Raw genomic sequence first — 19,843 nt, forward strand, 5'->3', positions numbered from 1 at the left:
GAGAGGAAAGCCAGAAGTGAGGTACGACTTTCGTGTAGCAACGAGCATTGGTAGGGTGCTGACAAACCTAGAAATATAATGAGTGAGTGAGTTAAAATTTAACTTCGCATCGGCATTATTTCAGCCATATAGCGACGAGACCAAGTTAATTTATTCACAATATGGTAATTTATGGAAAGTAATATTTAAAAACAATTTATGAAACATACTTGAGCATACTATATTTAAAAACAATTCAAGAAACATATATGAGCAAAACAATATCATGTATACAGTTTTAAAACACGGGCTATAGGCCACCAGTAACCAAAGCTAGGCCACCTCGGTGGGGATTAAGGGGACTTACAGTACCTCTGCTTCCTGCATGATACGGGGCGGTCGGGTATCCTAGTGGTTAAAGCGTTCGCTCGTCACGCCGAAGACCCGGGTTCGATTCCCGACATGGGTACAATGTGTGAAGCCCATTTCTGGTGTTCCCCGCCGTGATATTGCTGGAATATTGCTAAAAGCGGCGTAAAACCATACTCACTCACTCCTGCATGATACCCCAGCAGGATTTACGTCATCACTTTAGCCACTGGTGGTTGTGCACGATGCTAGCCAATATTAAAACATACTCAGCAAAGAGTTGGCTTAAAACACTGGTTTGATCGATTATGATAGGATAACGTGTCACCCAGGGGGACAATAATTTTACAGTACTTAATGGCCCTGGACAGAACCTTCGATAAAGTCAGTTGATAATAACATCACACCAAATTTAAAAAAAACCATATTATTATTCACATACATGTTTAAAATTTATTATACGGACCAATTTCTTTCAAATTGCTGATGATAATATGCCCGCTGACACTGGAAGAAATATATAGAGAGTAAACCGGGATAGAGCCCAGGATCACAGGGTTCTGGTACGCCTCAGAGATGCAACTCTGCACAGTTAGCAACATCTATTTTATGAGAGACACGCGTTTATTTTACTGCCCAAGCTAAATTAGGGAGAGACTGAGTGGGTGAATTGGGTTTAATGTCGCCTGGAACAGTATTTCAGTTACATCACGGCGTGTCTGTTTGATGAGGGAGGAGAGCACGAGGCGATGCAGGTCTGAGACGTTTACCACTTTGGTGAAACCCACGAGCACGGGTATGGTGCTGACAAACCTAGAAACATAATCGGGGCTAACCGGGATTCGAGTGAGTGAGTGAGTGAGTTGGGTTTAACGCCTCTTTTAACAATATTCCAGTTATATCGTGGCGTGTCAGCTTCATGTGGGAGGAAAGCCCCAAGTGATGCAGGTCTCAGACGTTTACCACTTCGGTGAAACCCACGAGCACGGGTATGGTTCTGACAAACCTAGAAACATAATAGGGGCTAACCGGGATTCGAACCCACAATCATAGGTTTCTGGCGTGCCCAAAGGACGCAACTCTGTACAGCGAATCGCGGCACCTTAGACGACTGGGCCACCCGTGCCCCCACCGGGATTCGAACTCACGTTCATAGGTGGCTGACGAGCCCAAGGGATTTGCGGGGCATTAGACCACTGAGCCCCCCGTGCCCGTCGTTATGGTTTCAAAGTTTTATTCAATCAATAACTGCGAATTATTAATGGCTCTTCAAACAAACCGTCACTCACTTCCATGGTCGCAATTTTTAATCAATAAAAATTTATTGTTAACACTTTTCACAATTCTTTTATCTTAGGATCGGTTTCAAAGGACCTTTCACAAAATAACTGGTGATAAAGTATTTCCCAAACCCAGAAGACATAAAATAATAGCTCCACCTCCCCAGGGTCCGCATACTCGATTATCCAGAGTATCACATCTCCATTCTAATAAGATAGATTATTGGTGTAGTCTGGATAAGCGAGGATGACTGTTCCATCACTTCGATTGTTCTTTCTGCACGCTGGTCACAATCGTTGCATGTGATGGAGGTATAGACTTGTGGCAACCGCGATGCTTTGTTAATTTGAAATGATTTAAAACATTTGATCCTTATACGACAGAGTCTCCATCTAAGAGGACAGGGTCACCGCTGGCGCATGGCGTCAGCGTGTATTCTCTAGAGTGAGTGAGTGAGTTGGGCTTTTAACACTATTCCAGTTATATCACGGCGTATCAGCTTAATGTGGGAGGAAAGCCCGAAGTGATGCAGGTCTCAGACGTTTACCACTTCGGTGAAACCCACGGGCACGGGTATGGTTCTGACAAACCTAGAAACATAATCGGGGCGAACCGGGATTCGAACCCACAATCATAGGTTTCTGTCGTGCCCAAGGGACGCAACTCTGCACAGCGAATCGCGGCGCCTTAGACGACTGGGCCACCCGTGCCCCCGAATACTCTAGACGTCAATTCTGTGGAGACGTTTTGGTTGTTCTTCAAAGATATGCAGGAGTGTCTAATGGTTACTAGTGCACCATTGGTTTTACCGTCTCACATACAACTGCACAACGGGGGTTTCCAGATAATATACACTTTAACACCACCGTAAGTCACGACACAGTCGATATCTTGCTGACTATATTCTTTAACACCGCCATCAGTCACGACACAGTCGATATCTTGCTGACTATACTCTTTAACACCGCCATCAGTCACGACACAGTCGATATCTTGCTGACTATACACTTTAACACCACCGTAAGTCACGACACAGTCGATATCTTGCTGACTATATTCTTTAACACCGCCATCAGTCACGACACAGTCGATATCTTGCTGACTATATTCTTTAACACCGCCATCAGTCACGACACAGTCGATATCTTGCTGACTATACACTTTAACACCACCGTAAGTCACGACACAGTCGATATCTTGCTGACTATACTCTTTAACACCGCCATCAGTCACGACACAGTCGATATCTTGCTGACTATATTCTTTAACACCGCCATCAGTCACGACACAGTCGATATCTTGCTGACTATACTCTTTAACACCGCCATCAGTCACGACACAGTCGATATCTTGCTGACTATATTCTTTAACACCGCCATCAGTCACGACACAGTCGATATCTTGCTGACTATACACTTTAACACCACCGTTAGTCACGACACAGTCGATATCTTGCTGACTATACTCTTTAACACCGCCATCAGTCACGACACAGTCGATATCTTGCTGACTATACACTTTAACACCACCGTCAGTCACGACACAGTCGATATCTTGCTGACTATACACTTTAACACCGCCATCAGTCACGACACAGTCGATATCTTGCTGACTATACACTTTAACACCACCGTTAGTCACGACACAGTCGATATCTTGCTGACTATACTCTTTAACACCGCCATCAGTCACGACACAGTCGATATCTTGCTGACTATACACTTTAACACCGCCATCAGTCACGACACAGTCGATATCTTGCTGACTATACACTTTAACACCACCGTTAGTCACGACACAGTCGATATCTTGCTGACTATACACTTTAACACCGCCGTAAGTCACGACACAGTCGATATCTTGCTGACTATACACTTTAACACCGCCATCAGTCACGACACAGTCGATATCTTGCTGACTATACACTTTAACACCGCAATCAGTCACGACACAGTCGATATTTTGCTGACTATACACTTTAACACCGCCGTCAGTCACGACAAGGTCGAGATGTTGCTGACTTTACACTTTAACACCCTATATGACACAGTTGACATCTTGCTGACTTTACACTTTAACATCAGTAATGACAGTCGATATCTTGCTGACAATACAATTTAACACTGCCGTGAGTCATGACTAAGTGGAGATCTTGCTGACTATGCACTTTAGCATCCTATATGACACAGTCGTTGTCGTGCTGACTTTACACTTTAACACTGCCGTGAGTCATGAATAAGTGGATATTTTGCTGACTATGCACTTTAACATCCTATATGACACAGTCGATGTCGTGCTGACTATGCACTTTAACACTGCCGTCAGTCATGACACAGTGGAGATCTTGCTGACTATGCACTTTAACATCCTATATGACACAGTCGAGATGTTGCTGACTATACACTTTAACATCCTATATGACACAGTCGATATCTTGCTGACTTTACACTTTAACATCCAGTATGACACAGTGGAGATCTTGCTGACTATACAATTTAACATCGCCGTCAGTCATGACACACTCGAGATCTTGCTGACTACCCCGGTATACACTTAAACACTCGCACTGACACAGAATAACGTTTGCTCCCCTATGCATTCGGAAATCAAACCCTGGATTCAACCATTTTTAGTGATTAGTGATCGCTGCCATCCCTGAGACTTATCTCGCCATGCGGCCTTGTGAGACACAAAGTCTTGATATTCACAGTTGGAGATCGCCATGTTTTGTTTTTTTATCAAAAGTTACTTTTATCTCCGAGAGAGGAAATACTATTTATTATTACTGTGTGGATTAATAATGAAAAACTGCTCGCTCTGATGTCCTAATGAATGACAAACAGTTTTACAAATCAAAGAAATTGTCATTGAAATTGATTGTTCCGCGCCGATAATAAGATATTTTATGAGCGGTTCGTTCAATACCAGATTCATTTCTCAAGCACCGTATCTTTTGTTTGTTTGTTGTTTAACGCCAGCTATCTACAGAAGGTATGTGTAAACCGGTAGACGTAGTACCAGATTAAATGGAACAGGATAAATCATCAGATCAAGGCGTGATCACATGGTGACTAACAACGCCTGCATCTTAAGCGGAAAACACACTTGTTTGCGTATGTATATGTGTATGTCCGTGTGCGTTCTGCGAATGCGTACTGCGTACACGTTGTCTTAAAATCGAGCAAAGTCTATGCTTACGGTTACGACTACGCCAACATTCTTTGTTAAGCATATGCAGTAGATAAGGATTTCCCATCGCGTATATGTATGCATATGCGTCAACATGTTTCCCGGGGGAACTCAATTGTATACGCATTGGCAAACAAAGAAACGCGTAAATAAAAATGTTTTCGCCGGCAATATTTATACCAAATCTAAGTTTTTGGATACGGATAACGTATACGCAAGTCCACAAACGCAAACTAGTGTGTTTCAGGCTTTATGTCTCAACCTCCACACTAGACCCTGCTGTAGACTAACCCGCCTGTTCCTGGATCGACCGCGGGACCAGCATTTGGCAAACACGTGTTCCACATTTTCACTTTCCTCTACGACAAATCAGACAAATACACCACCGATTTATCCATAACATGGAAATTAAAGAAACTCGCGAATCTCTATATGCTGTTTGATGTAGCGTGTCGCTGTACGTGTCGGTGTTTGATGTAGAGCGTAACTGAATGTGGCGTGTCGCTGTGTAATGTGGCGTGTCGCTGTACGTGTCGGTGTTTGATGTTGAGCGTAACTGAATGTGGCGTGAGGCTGCATGATGTGGCGTGTCGCTGTACGTGTCGGTGTTTGATGTAGAGCGTAACTGAATGTGGTGTGTCGCTGTACGTGTCGGTGTTTGATGTTGAGCGTAACTGAATGTGGCGTGAGGCTGCACGATGTGGCGTGTCGCTGTACGTGTCGGTGTTTGATGTAGAGCGTAACTGAATGTGGCGTGAGGCTGCATGATGTGGCGTGTCGCTGTACGTGTCGGTGTTTGATGTAGAGCGTAACTGAATGTGGCGTGTCGCTGCATGATGTGGCGTGTCGCTGTACGTGTCGGTGTTTGACGTAGAGCGTAACTGAATGTGGCGTGAGGCTGCATGATGTGGCGTGTCGCTGTACGTGTCGGTGTTTGATGTAGAGCGTAACTGAATGTGGCGTGAGGCTGCATGATGTGGCGTGTCGCTGTACGTGTCGGTGTTTGATGTAGAGGGTAACTGAATGTGGCGTGTCGCTGCATGATGTGGCGTGTCGCTGTACGTGTCGGTGTTTGATGTAGAGCGTAACTGAATGTGGCGTGAGGCTGCACGATGTGGCGTGTCGCTGTACGTGTCGGTGTTTGATGTAGAGCATAACTGAATGTGGCGTGAGGCTGCATGATGTGGCGTGTCGGTGTACGTGTCGGTGTTTGATGTAGAGGGTAACTGAATGTGGCGTGTCGCTGCATGATGTGGCGTGTCGCTGTACGTGTCGGTGTTTGATGTAGGGCGTAACTGAATGTCACGTGTCGCTGTGTAATGTGGCGTGTCGCTGTACGTGTCGGTGTTTGATGTAGAGCGTAACTGAATGTGGCATGTCGCTGTGTAATGTGGCGTGTCGCTGTACGTGTCGGTGTTTGATGTAGAGCGTAACTGAATGTGGCGTGTCGCTGTAGGTGTCGGTGTTTGATGTAGAGCGTAACTGAATGTCACGTGTCGCTGTGTAATGTGGCGTGTCGCTGTATGTGTCGGTGTTTGCTGTAGAGCGTAACTGAATGTGACGTGTCGCTGTGTAATGTGGCGTGTCGCTGTACGTGTCGGTGTTTGATGTAGAGCGTAACTGAATGTCACGTGTCGCTGTGTAATGTGGCGTGTCGCTGTACGTGTCGGTGTTTGATGTAGAGCGTAACTGAATGTCACGTGTCGCTGTGTAATGTGGCGTGTCGCTGTATGTGTCGGTGTTTGATGTAGAGCGTAACTGAATGTCACATGTCGCTGTGTAATGTGGCGTGTCGCTGTACGTGTCGGTGTTTGATGTGGCGTGTCGCTGTACCGGTGTTTGATGTAGAGCGTAACTGAATGTGGCGTGTCGCTGTACCGGTGTTTGATGTAGAGCGTAACTGAATGTGGCGTGTCGCTGCATGATGTGGCGTGTCGATGTATGATGCGGCGTGTCGCTGTACGGGTCGGTGTTTGATGTAGAGCGTAACTGAAAGTCACGTGTCGCTGTATGATGTGGCGTGTCGCTGTATGTGTCGGTGTTTGATGTAGAGCGTAACTGAATGTCACGTGTCGCTGTATGATGTGGCGTGTCGCTGTACGTGTCGGTGTTTGATGTAGAGCGTAACTGAATGTCACGTGTCGCTGTGTAATGTGGCGTGTCGCTGTATGTGTCGGTGTTTGATGTAGAGCGTAACTGAATGTGACGTGTCGCTGTGTAATGTGGCGTGTCGATGTACGTGTAGGTGTTTGCTGTAGAGCGTAACTGAATGTGACGTGTCGCTGTGTAATGTGGCGTGTCGCTGTACGTGTCGGTGTTTGATGTAGAGCGTAACTGAATGTCACGTGTCGCTGTATGATGTGGCGTGTCGCTGTATTTGTCGGTGTTTGATGTAGAGCGTAACTGAATGTGGCGTGTCGCTGCATGATATGGCGTGTCGCTGTACGGGTCGGTGTTTGATGTAGAGCGTAACTGAATGTGGCGTGTCGATGTATGATGTGGCGTGTCGCTGTACCGGTGTTTGATGTAGAGCGTAACTGAATGTGGCATGTCGCTGCATGATTTGGCGTGTCGCTGTACGTGTCGGTGTTTGATGTAGAGCGTAACTGAATGTGGCGTGTCGATGTATGATGTGGCGTGTCGCTGTACGTGTCGGTGTTTGATGTAGAGCGTAACTGAATGTGGCGTGTCGCTGTATGATGTGGCGTGTCGCTGTACGTGTCGGTGTTTGATGTAGAGGGTAACTGAATGTGGCGTGTCGATGTATGATGTGGCGTGTCGCTGTACCGGTGTTTGATGTAGAGGGTAACTGAATGTGGCATGTCGATGCATGATTTGGCGTGTCGCTGTACCGGTGTTTGATGTAGAGGGTAACTGAATGTGGCGTGTCGCTGCATGGTGTGGCGTGTCGCTGTACGTGTCGGTGTTTGATGTAGAGGGTAACTGAATGTGGCGTGTCGCTGCATGGTGTGGCGTGTCGCTGTACGTGTCGGTGTTTGATGTGGCGTGTCGCTGTACCGGTGTTTGATGTAGAGGGTAACTGAATGTGGCGTGTCGCTGTACCGGTGTTTGATGTAGAGGGTAACTGAATGTGGCGTGTCGCTGTACCGGTGTTTGATGTAGAGCGTAACTCAATGTGGCGTGTCGCTGCATGATGTGGCGTGTCGATGTATGATGCGGTGTGTCGCTGTACGTGTCGGTGTGTCGCTGTACGTGTCGGTGTTTGATGTAGAGCGTAACTGAATGTCACGTGTCGCTGTATGATGTGGCGTGTCGCTGTACGTGTCGGTGTTTGATGTAGAGCATAACTGAATGTGGCGTGTCGCTGCATGATGTGGCGTGTCGATGTATGATGCGGCGTGTCGCTGTACGTGTCGGTGTTTGATGTAGAGCGTAACTGAATGTCACGTGTCGCTGTGTGATGTGGCGTGTCGCTGTACGTGTCGGTGTTTGATGTAGAGCGTAACTGAATGTGGCGTGTCGCTGCATGGTGTGGCGTGTCGCTGTACGTGTCGGTGTTTGATGTTGAGCGTAACTGAATGTGGCGTGTCGCTGTATGATGTGGCGTGTCGCTGTACGTGTCGGTGTTTGATGTAGAGCGTAACTGAATGTGGCGTGTCGCTGAATGATGTAGCGTGTCGGTGTTTGATGTGGCGTGTCGGTGTATGATGTGGTGTGTCACTGTATGATGTGGCGTGTTGCTGTAGGAATCACGATGAATCAAGTCACTGAGCATATATATATATGTGTGTGTCAAATGACGGTCACACTATCATATCAATTTCAAAGAATATTATCACTGAATATAAGCAAACATTGAGCCCTTTTACAACAAATATCTAGACTGTGTTTGTGAGATCGTAATTTCCCGCATATATTTTCCAATAAATAATGGAGAATTAGTCTTATGGTCGAATTTTATATTTAAAATATAACTGTTAAATTGAAAAAGAGAACTTTCGTTTGATGCCATAGTTTAAATGTCCTCCCATGCGCTCCGATCGGTTAGGTAATATACAACGAATGTGAGTGAGTGCGTGAGTGAGTTAACTTACTTACTATTGGAGATTTCCGTGCGCTTTCCGACATTATGCGTATTTCGCACACGGACCCGCCAGGCCATTTAGTGAGATAGCCATGCCAGGAGAGTGTGCCCGAAAGGTGAGGCAACCTGGGGGTTGTTAACGTTTTGAGAAATTTGAAATTTGGAAACTTGCAATAGGTGGGGGGACTTAGGGAGGGTGTGTTTTTTGGATTTGTTATATTAGTTCTGATTAGTGGTAGTTTATTTTTGTAGGTGATCATATGTGGCCTAGTAGTTCAGTTTTAATAAGGAATATGCCAAATGCTTTAAAGGTTTGTGTACCGTTTAGCGGATTTAGAAGTGTTGCATCTGTTAGTTGAGTGTTGCGGTCTAGTTTGGTTTGAGTGTTGTTCTGTGTTGTCGGGCGGGTAGTAGTACGTGTTCTGGTGTTTCTAGTTGGCTTGCAGAGTGGGCATTTACCAGTTTTGTGTTTCTTTGTTTTATGTAGGTATAAGTTTTGCATGACCCGTCTGTAGTTTAAGTATTGCCCTGTCAATATTTTTGGATTTGTGGTGAGTCTTTATTTTTTTTGAGTGGCTCTTGGATCAAATGTTTTAGTTTAGTCGGTCCCTGGACCCCACCCCCTCGGGATCCGCTAATCCGCTAATTGGTGTGAATTTTGCAAAGCTGTAATGGTCTGGTGTTACGTCACAGGAGGGCGGAAGTCACACGAACTTGTTCTGGAATATTCAGCAACATCCAAACACAAAAACAATTGTCCTCCGCGCCACACGTCTGATCGTCCCCGCCCCCTCCCCATTAAGTTAATTAATCTTGCAATTACATAACGTCACAAATACTAACAATGGACTGTGAGCTTGGGGAGCGAGGGTGGGTGGCAGATTTGGCGCCAAACCGTCCTCATTTGTTCCTTGTATCTCCGGGATTCAAACAATTCTGAATGGCCAAAATTCACAGCTCTATATCAAAAGAATGTTTGTAAGTAATTTCGACTTCCATTCCAAGATGTTACAAGTTAACAACAATCACCCTTGAGCAGTGATAATCAACACCTAAAGCCAATCAGCTGAACCGCAGCTGATCGTATAAGGGAGATAATCAAGCAACTTCCGTATACAAGGACATTGCGCGCCAAAACCGGTTCAAACTGCCTGAGAGACTTGCGCCATCATTCTTCAGTCGTCCTCTAAAAGCAAAGGTAGGTGGATCGGTATTCAATCGAAGGCATCTTCAGTCTAAAATAGTTTCAACTGTTTGTATATGTTCCTTAGGTATGGAATAATGCTCCCTGAAACTCTTACATGGATTTTCTTGATTTCATTCATCTGATGACGGCATGGAATTTTCCATTCGAATCTGGTGATAGTGTCCAGGAAATAAAGGCGATTCTTTTATGTAATGAGTATACGTCTTTCAATATTGCTCACATCGTTATCATGTGTGATTGTACATTTCGTTCCGATGTGGACTCACTTAAGTGTCACTTTCCCTTTTACGTTTGATATGAAAAATTCAACATTCTAGATTTATTTTCTGGATTATTCTGTTTGTTTCAATATAAAGAGGGCCATAAAGTTAAAATCAACTGCTTTAAATGATCGATACTCTTTAAATTTATGCTTTGTCTTTGTTTACTATTGGAAAGTTTTATTATTTGAAACAACCCACGTTGTATGGGTTACCACAACTGGGCAAGGCCCGAACACTACTACGAAGTTTAGTACATAACTTCGCCCATCCTCGGTGACATACATGCGCTACCCTCTGTCACACATGCGTTGTGATCGTATTGATTATGACTAACAGGATAAAAGTAGGTTTGGTGTACCTGGATATCAACAGACTTTCAAAATGTGTACTCTTACACGTTAATCACCAGACATGCACTAGGTCTGTAGGCCTATATCTGACTTGTTTTCAAACAGGATGAAGTCAACCACTTTCAGAACAAGCCCTTCTACCAGTTGATAAGATCTGCCCATGTGGATGTGCATTCAACCACGTCAACTTTCGTATGTGGTGTTGTAAACATTTTATGGACACAATCACCGCTAGCATAGGAGTGGATTGACACAAACTACCCCCATCTTTACATGGTTAAAGGTTTCTTTCTTTTTTTCAAATTGTGTGCCTTATGTTATTAATCCTCTAAACCAAACAAACATTTCTTGGGAATGAGAAACAAGCAGTTGGAGAAAACATTAAGTCTGTTGGGACAATATAGCTGTCATAAGCTGCATGTTGTTGATGAACTCAAAGCTGAATGGAAGCCCCTGATTTAACTGTTGTGTTGTCACTTTTCGTAGTTTGTACTCTAAATTGCAACCTTAAATTTGTTGATTATCCTACTAGTGTTTTTGCTATGGCAGCATAGCCAAAGTTTTCGTATGAGTTTGTCTGATACCCTGTTTCACATGTCATATACTGCAATCGGCACATTCATTTAAAAGCTGTCCCTGTGTTCTTCTGTAAACTAATGAGGGTATCATTCAGACATAGCTTGATTTGTATGTTTGTGATTTGACTGCTTCTTGCTGATGGAAATATTCTGGAGATACATTTTGTCTTAGTGTATGTCTAGAGTTTTAGTGTGAGCCTTAAAAAGCCTTGAAACTGAACTTTCATCACAGTGAGTTTCATCATGTTAACAGGCTATCGTAAAGAATCCATGAATGACATTGGCAACATTTAGTTTCCCTTAGATGTTGAGGGCATAGACCTTAGCCAAATTTTATCCAATGTGTATGTCCATCACATATTGTGTGTTCACAAGCTTTGAAAAATTTGGCTTCCGTAGCATTTGCGCAAATTCTCATCACTGAGTGTGTTTGTGTTAAAGTTCACAAAAAATCACTTGTCTGACTGACTTTCTTTTTATTCCAGCTAATTATGGCAGAAATGACCCAGTGTCCATTGACAGATCTTGTCCAGTTCAAGGTAAGGACTAAGTGATTACCCATTCAAGATGATACTTGTTTTGATGTAAGCATTTGGGTGGACTGAGTTCCTATCTAAACGCCACATGCTTCATTCTGTTTACATTAACATTCCATATTGATGACGTAACAAGAAGTCTCATTTATGCATAACTGTCAAAACCCATATCATAATCTGATGTCGGGATTATTGAGGGAAGCATTCCTGTTTGAACAGTACATATATAGTTTGGGTGATATGTATTGTAATATGATCTGATGATACAGCTGTCTGTTTTTCAATATGATTTATGTGCCAATATGCCAACCCCGAATTCACTGTCAACCATCTTTGTGTATTTAGTTATTCTAGATACATGTATTATGGGTTTCTTTTGTTGATGAAACCAATAATTGTTTTGTTTTTTTGCAGCTTGTTTTGGTTGGAGATGGCGGTGTAGGAAAAACAACATTCGTCAAGCGACACATGACAGGAGAATTTGAAAAGAAATATGTTGGTGAGTTTGTATGTTGGTACATGCTTATTCTACAGTCAGTGCTGAAATCTTGTCTCTCATCTCATCTGATCATGACCACGGGCATTTCTTCGTTTGCTCCTTGCTTATTTTTACTCCTACAAACCAATTTTTTTCTGAAAAAAGGTGTTCTGCTAATCAGGGATTATCTTGAAAATGGCAGAAAAAAGCAGTTAGATTTTGCAAGTTATCAGATATTTCATCTTCAAACAGTGGGAACTGTATTGGACTTTTGTTATTTGTGACTAAAATATGATGCTACTAGATTATATAGATATATCCTTGTGTAGCCTATGTTCAGATTCTTAATTCTTCCAGTGCTAATAGTTAAAAATATGTGGATATTATTGGATAATGAGCATTGTCAGCTGTAATAAAAAAACCTATACATCAATATTTCCGTCTTTCCAAGCATTGTCGACTAGAAGATGCAATGTATATAATTATTTCCTGCACAATGCAGCATGTTTGCCACATGCAACAGCCAGAAAACATTAACAAGTAACCAGTAGCTGAAGACTGTTGATATTCACAATGTTGATGAGTTACTTTTGAAAGTAAAGTCCCATTTTTCAATTACAGTGGTAGAAACTAACGTTTTTAGTCCACTAGTCCTTATAATAATAACATAGCAAAACCAAAAAAAAATGGCAAATTTCTACTAGTCCTTATGGTACCTTAACTATTGGGCAGTTTGGTAAGGACTACAGGACTAGTTCCAATTTCAAACATTGAATTATAAGGTAAGGGTGGTGGGGTTAAGTAGTAAAGCATTCGCTCGGTTGGCGAATACCTGGGTTTGAATCCCCGTGTGAGTACAATGTTTGAAGCCCATTTCTGGTGTTCCCCATCGTTATATGGCTGGAATACTGCGAACAAAAGCGTAAAACCATACTCCCTCCCTTACTTTTTTGTAGGAGAATATGCAGGTTCTTAATGCAGATAAAACTGTTGAAAGTGTAACAGGTAGATGACACGATTTTCGATACCACTGAATGAATGTTGATGCGATATCTGTGAGAACTATGTAACAATATCACAATTGTGGTCTAATTCAATCCTTGCTGCTTTGGTGAAATCAGTGAAGTTCCATGCTGCTCTGTTCCAGATTGAGTCTGATAAGTTCATTGCAAAAAACATGTTTGACAAGTGTGGGAAGTTAGTTGCTTGACTGTTAGACTGGTGCATTGCAGTTCACAATTGGAATACTTGGAATGTTTTTTTTTGTCCCACAGCAACGCTTGGCGTGGAAGTCCATCCACTAGTGTTCCACACAAACAGAGGGCCGATCAAATTCAATGTATGGGACACCGCAGGACAGGAGAAGTTTGGTGGTCTTAGAGATGGCTATTATATTCAGGGTATGTTGAGCTAAGATGAAAGCAGCATTGTCAGCTGCAAAAATAACATTGTGTCGTAAAACACTTCTTTTCCAGGTGAAAAAATGCTAGACATGTGTCAGGATCTTTAATTTAGGTTTATCACATGTTTGTCTCGTGACCCTTGGAGATTCGTGACAGAATAGCTCTTCAGCAATCCATGTTTGCTGTAAAAAGTGACTGTTTGTCGTAAGAGGCGATTAATGGGATCTGGTAGTCTGACTTGGTTGATGCATGTCATCATATCCCAATTCCGTTAATAGATGCTCATGTGAACCAGTGGATTGTCTGGTCCAGACTCAATTATTTACAGACCGCTGTTGTATAGCTGGAATATTGCTGAGTGCGACGTTAAACAATCAAACAGCAAACTTTGGAAGATGTCGACTCATTGTCTACATGTTAGTCTGATTATTTTTTGTTTGTATCATATTTAGGTCTAGGCTGTTGATATGTGAAGCACTGTTATCTGTTTGATGTGGCAATGATATATGCAAGGGTAAATATTAGTACTGTCTGATGTTTTACTATGGGAAATTTGCTTTCTCGGTAATCAGGCATAGGTTAGAAGGTACTTGAATCTCGTCCACAAGGGATGTTATGGTTTGTTTTGTACCCTGATCTTTCTTTTAGCATGTGTTAATACTGATGTTTTTCGTCTTTACAGGGCAGTGTGCCATTATCATGTTTGATGTGACGTCTCGTGTGACATATAAGAATGTTCCTAACTGGCATAGAGACTTAGTTCGTGTGTGTGAAAACGTGCCAATTGTTCTGTGTGGCAACAAAGTGGATATCAAGGATAGGAAAGTGAAAGCCAAGACCATCACCTTCCATAGGAAGAAGAACTTGCAGGTATACCCAACTTCAGATTCTACTAGCTTGTCCATTATGTATTTTGATTTTACATTGATAAATAGCATAAAACTATTTATGTTGGTTGTAATGACCAAATGAAACACATGCCAAATCTGATGGTTCTGATTGCTTATACCATGTGTATACAATAGCCCAACAGTGTGGATCATCGTTCACAATATCAATCACTGGCGCGTCTGTTCCAGACTTGATAATTTACAGACGACCATCATTTCAACACCGTAGGCTGGTAGTCCGGCCAAGAAGCATCAAGTTCCCAGACATGTTGTCAAGTCAAAATAGTATATAATTATATCAACCTACCAGTAATATCACTCATTTATTAAATCTATTGCATTTCACATTGTCTGAAATACATATTCGATTTCAATTTATAATTTTTTTATCAATAGATTAAAAAATTATTCACTATTTCCCGCAGTTATTCAAGTTATTGAAAATATGATTATCAGACACACATTTCGACAACGGGTCCACATCGAACATGTCAAACAATAAAAATTAAGACACTTCAAGCAAATCTTTAATATATTATTCAAAGTAATAAGTAAAATCAACAAAAATATATCTAAAATATGTCAAACTTACAGCCAAGTTATTTCCATCTTGTGCTAATGCTTGTAATGTAAATCAAATGTCTTCTTGGCTTTCATCACCTTGAATTCTCAGCTCTGTCATAGCTTTGTCATAGCTCATAACCTAGTACGATGCATCCACGAAGCTCCATATTTGTAATACAGATCGTGATATCCTGCTTAAAACGTTCAGAATAGCACAATTTAACAATTTCTCGTCAAAATCTGAAATTCATCATACACAAGGATATTACCATAGGTGTATATTGATAGGCTGCCTTAGGTTACATGCTCAAATTAGACCAATCACGACCCTTGCAGCAGATTTCGGCCATAAAGTGTCATTAGATACCAACAAAGTCACGTGTTATAACTATGAAGAGACTCCAGGCGATGTTGCTAGCGTGTAGATGAAAGAATAAGCTATCCAGTGATGTCATATGCCAGTCTTCGACAAACTTTTTTTTCATACAAAGCCTCAAACGGGGGTATTTCTTCATGTTGACAGCCACTATTATAGGGAAATGGGTGATATCAGATACTATTCATAATTCTTTTTAAAATGCTTTTCCAATTATGTAAACAATGAAAATAAAAAGAAATAGGTAAGTGGATTTTATGAAATCTTATATTTGCCGAAAATCGTCAAATTTTCTTTCGCTTCCTTGGTCCTTTGTCTTGAAGTTATCAACATGATCAATGTGTTAGCTTACATTTTTTATTTACAAAAAACTTAATTAAGTTGTAAATGCATTATTTAAATAATATGATAAACATAACATTCATATTTATATACAAATGGATCAGACCATTCCAATGGTGTATCATATAGTAGCAAAGATGTTTTACAAGCAGATATTTTCTTTGTTAAATGTTGGCTTCATCTATCAAACAAGAATCGCTCGGAACTCGGTGTTACAGCAGTAAACGCTTCTGGTTGTCTGGTGTTGAAAGAGTTAAACATCAACAATGACGTTGCCTGATGACAACCATACCACTATTGCCAAACAGTAGTACAATTAACAAGCCTAAATTATTCAGTCTCATAAACATTTTCTGTTTGGTGGCCCCTTGCTCATGTTGCTAGCCAGACCACAAACAGGGAGACTGAAAAATGAAACAAATTGCATCTTGCTATAAATTTTCATCATGTTCACATAGGTACTTGAAATTCACAATGTGTAGTGCAAAGCAAGAAGCCCATTATCACCTACAAGTTTACCCTTTGGGTAAACTTTCCTCAGAATCACTGGCAACTAAACATTTCTTAATTAATTTCTACAGCTGCAGTCATGGCAATAGGACCAGTATTGGAAAAGCTGTGGTTGCAGGGTACCCTGTTCTGGAATTATTAAGCTGGTAGTTCTGCTACACATGGGATTATATCTGTGGAGAGTCGTCAATGGGTTATCATTCTGTTTCAGTACTATGATGTCTCAGCCAAGAGTAACTACAACTTCGAGAAGCCATTCCTGTGGCTGGCACGTAAGCTGGTGGGTGACCCCAATCTGGAGTTTGTGGCCATGCCTGCCCTCCAGCCTCCAGAGGTTCAGATGGACGAGGAGCTTAAGGAGAAGTATGAAGAAGAGTTGAAGGTGAGTTACATGTAGTGGAAGCTGTTGGCAGTGATATTTTTTGGTACTGTATGCAGAGTTTGGTGGCTAATTATCTTATCAATTAATCCTGGTAATCACTGTTGACTTGTAAGAAACCTAAGTTACGAGGCATGTGTATCAATTGTTAACAGATGTAGTGAACAGTCAGTCAATACATGTTCTATCAGACTACTAGATGATTGGTCAGAGGTTTCTCATCACAATAACCAGCTGATTTATACAGCTGACTTCACGCTCACATCCCCAAGGAAGCTTACATTTAAGTACTTTCTCAATTGGTGGTTGGTTGTTTTGTAGATACGATCGATAACAAGGTCTAGTTTCAAATTGAATTTAGCGCAGTTAACTCTACAAGTACCTACCCATTGCATTGGAAACATCATTTTCTAAATGAATGTACTTTTATGTTTCAGACGGCACAAGGGCTTGCTTTACCAGAGGATGATGACGATATTTAGTGTGATAAAAACCTCACTGTGGACTACTTTCAGTAACTATATGCGCATGTTCATCTCCGCAATCATCATTTAAATGCCTCTGTGCGCAAAACTCCAGTGTAAAGCTCTTTGGGATCACAATTTGAAGCTCGTACTGATTCACTCTTTGGTGCCTACTCCTAAGTCCCACAGAAGTAACAGTGGGCGATCACACAGCCAGTGAATATATTGTTAGAATATCGGACACAAGAAGTGAAGGACTGGTCAGACAGAGGATACTGTGTATTCTGATGGAGATTATTATGCTGAAGTCTAGCATCAGTATGACTGAGATCTGACAATTCAAGTCCAGGCTTGTTTGGTGTTTCTATTCACGGCGGTACCAGTGGATAATCTTATTACATGCGCTAAGTAAAGCCAAGGTGTTTTCATAGATTCATCAGATACTATATGTACATTTTCAGAAGCACTTTCTGTGTACAAAAATTACTATTATGTGACTGGTGCATTGTATTTAAATGTTTAAGTGAAAATAAATTTGATGTATTATATTTCCAGAATTTTAGTATTTTTTCCTAAAAAATGTTGAGAATAACCTTTTGTTGGATCTGGATTTATAAATGACTATAATAGAACATCAGGTTGGTTGCACAAGAAGTCAGTCCTGAAAGCTGATAGTCTAATGCATTTCTCCTTGCATATGTCAGTATGGCTGATTCCACAGGACTGGCACTAACTGATCAACAGCATCATTTCAGCAAGGAAATCCTTAGTCCTTCCATTTCATACTCACACAATTGACATAAAAGCTTGCAAACGGCTCTTTTTGAAAATGAAATTATTGCTTTGAGGAAATTTGGTATTTATAAACTAAGTGAAGGCCATGGTCAAGTGAGATGTCCTTGCTTGTAGTTTATAATGCATGGATTGCATCAACTTCTTGATGTCAACACGACTAATGGTGTAAATTTATTTGTAGATTCTTAGAAAAAAAATGCAGTGATATATGATAAAACATAACTTTCATATTTATTAAATAGGATCAGACCTTTCCAATGGTGTATCATATAGTAGCAAAGACCTTTTACAAGCAGATATTTTCTTTGATAAATGTTGGCTTCATCTATCACACAAGCATCTCGGTGTTACAGCAGTAAACACTTCTGGTTGTCTGGTGTTGAAAGAGTTAAACATCAATGATGTTGCCTGAATTTTCATAAGTATAAATTCAGTCTTCCACATGTTAGGGTTTTATTGTCACCTGCAACAGTGGTAAGTACAAGTGCAATGTGTAATATAGAATGTATTTGGTTGTTTTTTTTAGATATCAAATCTACCAAATGAATTTCAACACCTTGTAAAGAGACCTTGCACAGGAGTTGATGCATTCTTGCCAGATTAGGTCCACTTGTGCTGTCACATTAATGCATCCCTTTTTATGATTCTGAAGTTTCTCATTAAAATTAAACACCAAAGCTGTTTAGGGGATTATTAGATTGTTGTCTTATCGACCAAGATTAAAAAAAATATTACTATCCCATACCAGTTCTTGTAAATGTATGTGTCATGGTAGTGAAACTAGGCTATCATTACAACCGTTACGTAATGTCTGAATCTAGACTGACACTATATATAAGCTGGATATCTTCTAGGGAGCAGTGTTTGTGAATTTCGCTGAACTAATCCCTAAATAAAACAAACTCATTTTTAGTTTCATTCATTTATTCATCATGTAAATATGATGCGTCTTTAACACCGACTACAAGGCACTTGTGAAGCTCTGTACAATATACTGGCTGCATCAGACAACACAATTAACTGATATCATAAATGCTTTTTTCATCTTTAAATACACAGGTTTTAACATGATTTACTTAGATCTCTCTACCCTATATGTAAGAGGATCAATGTGGAGAGATTTAAGGAAGTAGGACTTGGAGTTATAAATTGGTAAAACACAGTTTTAGGCATATAAGATTTCATGGTAAAGCTCTCTTAAATTTTGATGTATTGCAGAACGGTACACAACTTTGTTGATTACCCATTTCTTGTGTGATATTCCATCTTAATTGGATATTGAAATCAAATCAGAACATAATCTCAATACTTTTTGTCCCCCTGTCATGTACACATGTGACCAAGTCAATGGCGTTGCAGCTTTCACTGAAAGGTCTCAACATTATGCACCAAATGTTTCACAAATCAACATATCCGGACACTGTGTTCTTTGTGAAATAGGGAACCTGCTCAAAGACTTGTCCTTAAACGCTACAACTCCAAAAACAGCCAAGTAAATCGAGGTGAAGAATTGGTGAAGAAAAGTCTAATTACAAACAGGTAAAAACACTTCCACATTTGTACAACCATTTGTGACCTAGGTATATCACAGATATTTGGCACCTGACATAAATATTTTATTTTTTTAGTCGTGATGAGCAAACGCTTCATCCACAGGCCTGCACCACCTCAAACGATAAAGACCAGAACACACAATAATGCTCCAGTCAACACACCCGATCTAGGATGACATTCCCATCTTTGTCTTTGAGTCGTATCCTCCCCGTGGAGTAGCGAGTCTCCTGGCGGCCATCAGGGTATATAGTCTTCACGGTGCCATCTGGATATTCCCTCCCCTGAAATATA

The 19,843-nt window shown here is 41.3% G+C and overlaps 1 protein-coding gene across 1 annotated transcript; it reads left to right on the forward strand.

Annotated features, from left to right (window-relative positions):
- The first annotated feature begins 9,960 nt into the window (after positions 1 to 9,960).
- Positions 9,961 to 17,751, forward strand: LOC139472323 (GTP-binding nuclear protein Ran). The gene is made up of 7 exons (XM_071254768.1): positions 9,961 to 10,061; positions 11,747 to 11,800; positions 12,212 to 12,296; positions 13,550 to 13,675; positions 14,361 to 14,548; positions 16,572 to 16,742; positions 17,177 to 17,751. The coding sequence occupies exons 2-7, from the start codon at positions 11,753 to 11,755 to the stop codon at positions 17,219 to 17,221; spliced, it is 663 nt and encodes a 220-aa protein (XP_071110869.1). The 5' UTR covers positions 9,961 to 10,061; positions 11,747 to 11,752; the 3' UTR covers positions 17,222 to 17,751.
- The last annotated feature ends 2,092 nt before the right edge of the window (positions 17,752 to 19,843 follow it).

The sequence above is a fragment of the Haliotis cracherodii genome, unplaced genomic scaffold, assembly GCF_022045235.1.
Source record: "Haliotis cracherodii isolate W230 unplaced genomic scaffold, xgHalCrac1.p SCAF_24, whole genome shotgun sequence".
NCBI classification, from domain to species: Eukaryota; Metazoa; Mollusca; class Gastropoda; order Lepetellida; family Haliotidae; genus Haliotis; species Haliotis cracherodii.

Coding starts and splice junctions, on each gene's coding strand:
- LOC139472323 (XM_071254768.1), top strand. CDS start 11,753: ATGGCAGAAATGACCCAGTGTCCATTGACAGATCTTGTCCAGTTCAAG. Junction 11,801..12,211: donor CAGATCTTGTCCAGTTCAAG/GTAAGGACTAAG, acceptor GTTTTTTTGCAG/CTTGTTTTGGTTGGAGATGG. Junction 16,743..17,176: donor AGTATGAAGAAGAGTTGAAG/GTGAGTTACATG, acceptor TTTATGTTTCAG/ACGGCACAAGGGCTTGCTTT.